Source organism: Aplysia californica, unplaced genomic scaffold (assembly GCF_000002075.1).
Source record: "Aplysia californica isolate F4 #8 unplaced genomic scaffold, AplCal3.0 scaffold00544, whole genome shotgun sequence".
Taxonomy (NCBI): Eukaryota; Metazoa; Mollusca; class Gastropoda; order Aplysiida; family Aplysiidae; genus Aplysia; species Aplysia californica.
This window is the reverse complement of record NW_004797814.1, coordinates 157121-159052: the sequence shown is the minus strand read 5'-3', so window position 1 is coordinate 159052 and position 1932 is coordinate 157121. Positions and strand designations below refer to the sequence as shown.

General features: G+C 42.7%; 1 protein-coding gene across 2 annotated transcripts in view; it reads left to right on the top strand.

The window, feature by feature from the left end:
- Nucleotides 1-1932, top strand: part of LOC101860044 (huntingtin-interacting protein K) — a 10395-nt gene that overhangs the window by 5248 nt on the left and 3215 nt on the right. Inside the window, exon 2 of one of the 2 annotated variants that reach the window (XM_013087089.2) lies at nucleotides 1071-1178. The exons of the other annotated variant lie outside the window; for it this stretch is intronic. Within the exon in view, the coding sequence (XP_012942543.1) occupies nucleotides 1071-1178 (108 nt within the window). The remainder of the gene's footprint in view (nucleotides 1-1070; nucleotides 1179-1932) is intronic. 2 annotated transcript variants of the gene reach the window in all.

Here is a 1932-nt window from a genome sequence, read left to right as displayed (position 1 = left end):
ACCTGAATGATGAATTTGTTCCAACAATGATCTCAAGGTTCTTACTTGATCAAAAAATCGAAAATCAGGTTTCTTTCTCTAGTACTAGTACTAGCAATGTTGACAAATCGGCCTTGGCGATCAGAAAGAAGGGCGGGGCTTTGGCTTTAGGCTAACTCGCCCGCAGTGTTGTCCCCCACCCCACCACACACTGTGGCGCGTTGCGTCTGCTCGCGCACGTCATACATTCACTCCATCCATCTATCACAACATTGTGACCTCTCCATCCCGCACCAGAGAAGTGAGAGGCACGGTAGGCCTAGATAATCTAGACTGGGCTGGCCTATCACGCGATGCATTCTGCTTGTGTCTGCGCATGTCACACCCTCCCCACTCATTCGCTCCGGCCTTCATTGTTGGTTCGCGTGGGCTCTCCCATTCCTTGTTTCGCTGGATCACCGACAACTTTCTCAACTGGCAAGGTTTTATAGGTTTAATTGGTCTGTGCGCTGTGCACAGCAGCAGCAATATTCCGTTATAATAAACGACTCGCGTGACAGTCTGATTGCGCAATAGCAGTATTTTATTTACAAAGATAAAGAAGGGAAAAAAACGGGGTTTTAGAACAGTGTCTTTATAACAGACTTCTCATTGTTTCAAGACTCGTTATAAGTGGACTCCACTGTATTTAGAAAAGATTCTGAGGAAAACCCCTATTTCTTGTCATAGAGGGACAAGAGTGGTAGACAAGTCTGTGTTTACAGATCTATAGGGGTGACCATTTTGAAGCTGTGACTTTGCTTGCTTTTATTCATTATTATTGTGACAGTGTCAAGCTAGAACAAAAAGTGTTCGAAAAAGAGTAATTTTTTTTCAATAAATTGCAAATTATACAAGTAAGTATATTTTTGTGTATATTTAGAAACTAACTTGTGTAAATGAAGAGGGTCTAAAACTGATGTGGTCTTTGCAGTGTCTCTTTGTTAGACTTTTCTGAAAGTACAGACATGTTAGATAGTGAGGGGCACAGGAGATTTCTCTATCCTTTGATTATGATGAGTCATATTTTAAAAAACTTTTTCTATCTGCAGGCAATGCGTGTGGTGAGTGATAGACAGAACAGAGAGGCGAAAGCAAAACACGAAAAAGAAAAGGAGCTTTCAAAAGTGAAGATCAACAAAGATGATGTTGACCTCATAGTAAGTATTTGTTTACCCTATTGATTGACCGTGTATGCTGTTGAACATCTTTAGACTTCTCACCATTATGACATGACGAAAGCCTTGTCTGCCAGCTACATTTCACCCATGAAATCGGGACTTTAAAAATGCATTGAGGATAAAGACAGTTTGTCCCTGACAGGCAGGGTTGGAAGCCTGCCTCCTATATGATCTAAATTGTGTTGATGGGGGCGCAAAGACATACAATTTTTAAAGAATTTGGTGCATTACGCAGATTTGCGCCTCCTCAGGTCTCGCTATGTGTGTGCCAGACCATACGTATACATTCAAACCTCATTATACCCCCTCCCCTTCCATTGTACCACCAGTTCCGCTTTCCGCCGGGTTTTGCCAGTGTACAAAAAGGAACGCCCATAAACATAGTATTTACTCCTTTACACCGCCCTCTGCCAACTGTCTGAGTTGTATGATCCTTATTAAACTAATTTGCCCCAACATACCGCCAGTGAACTGGCCGCCAGGGGTACACACAGTGTACACACGTCTCTGTGAGTTCATCCTGTTTTTATCGTTTTTCTCCGATGCCCCTGGGTCGCACTGATTATGAAAGTGCTATTATTTTTTGGCTTTGGACAATGTTTTAAAATGATTTGAATGTAATTTAAAGTCGCCAGGAGAAACTTTATAGGAACTGCACAACCTCGGCCTGTCCGCAAAATGTCTGATGTCACCACATAGCCTGATAACCAAAAGGCTGGCGTATGCCCGTGAG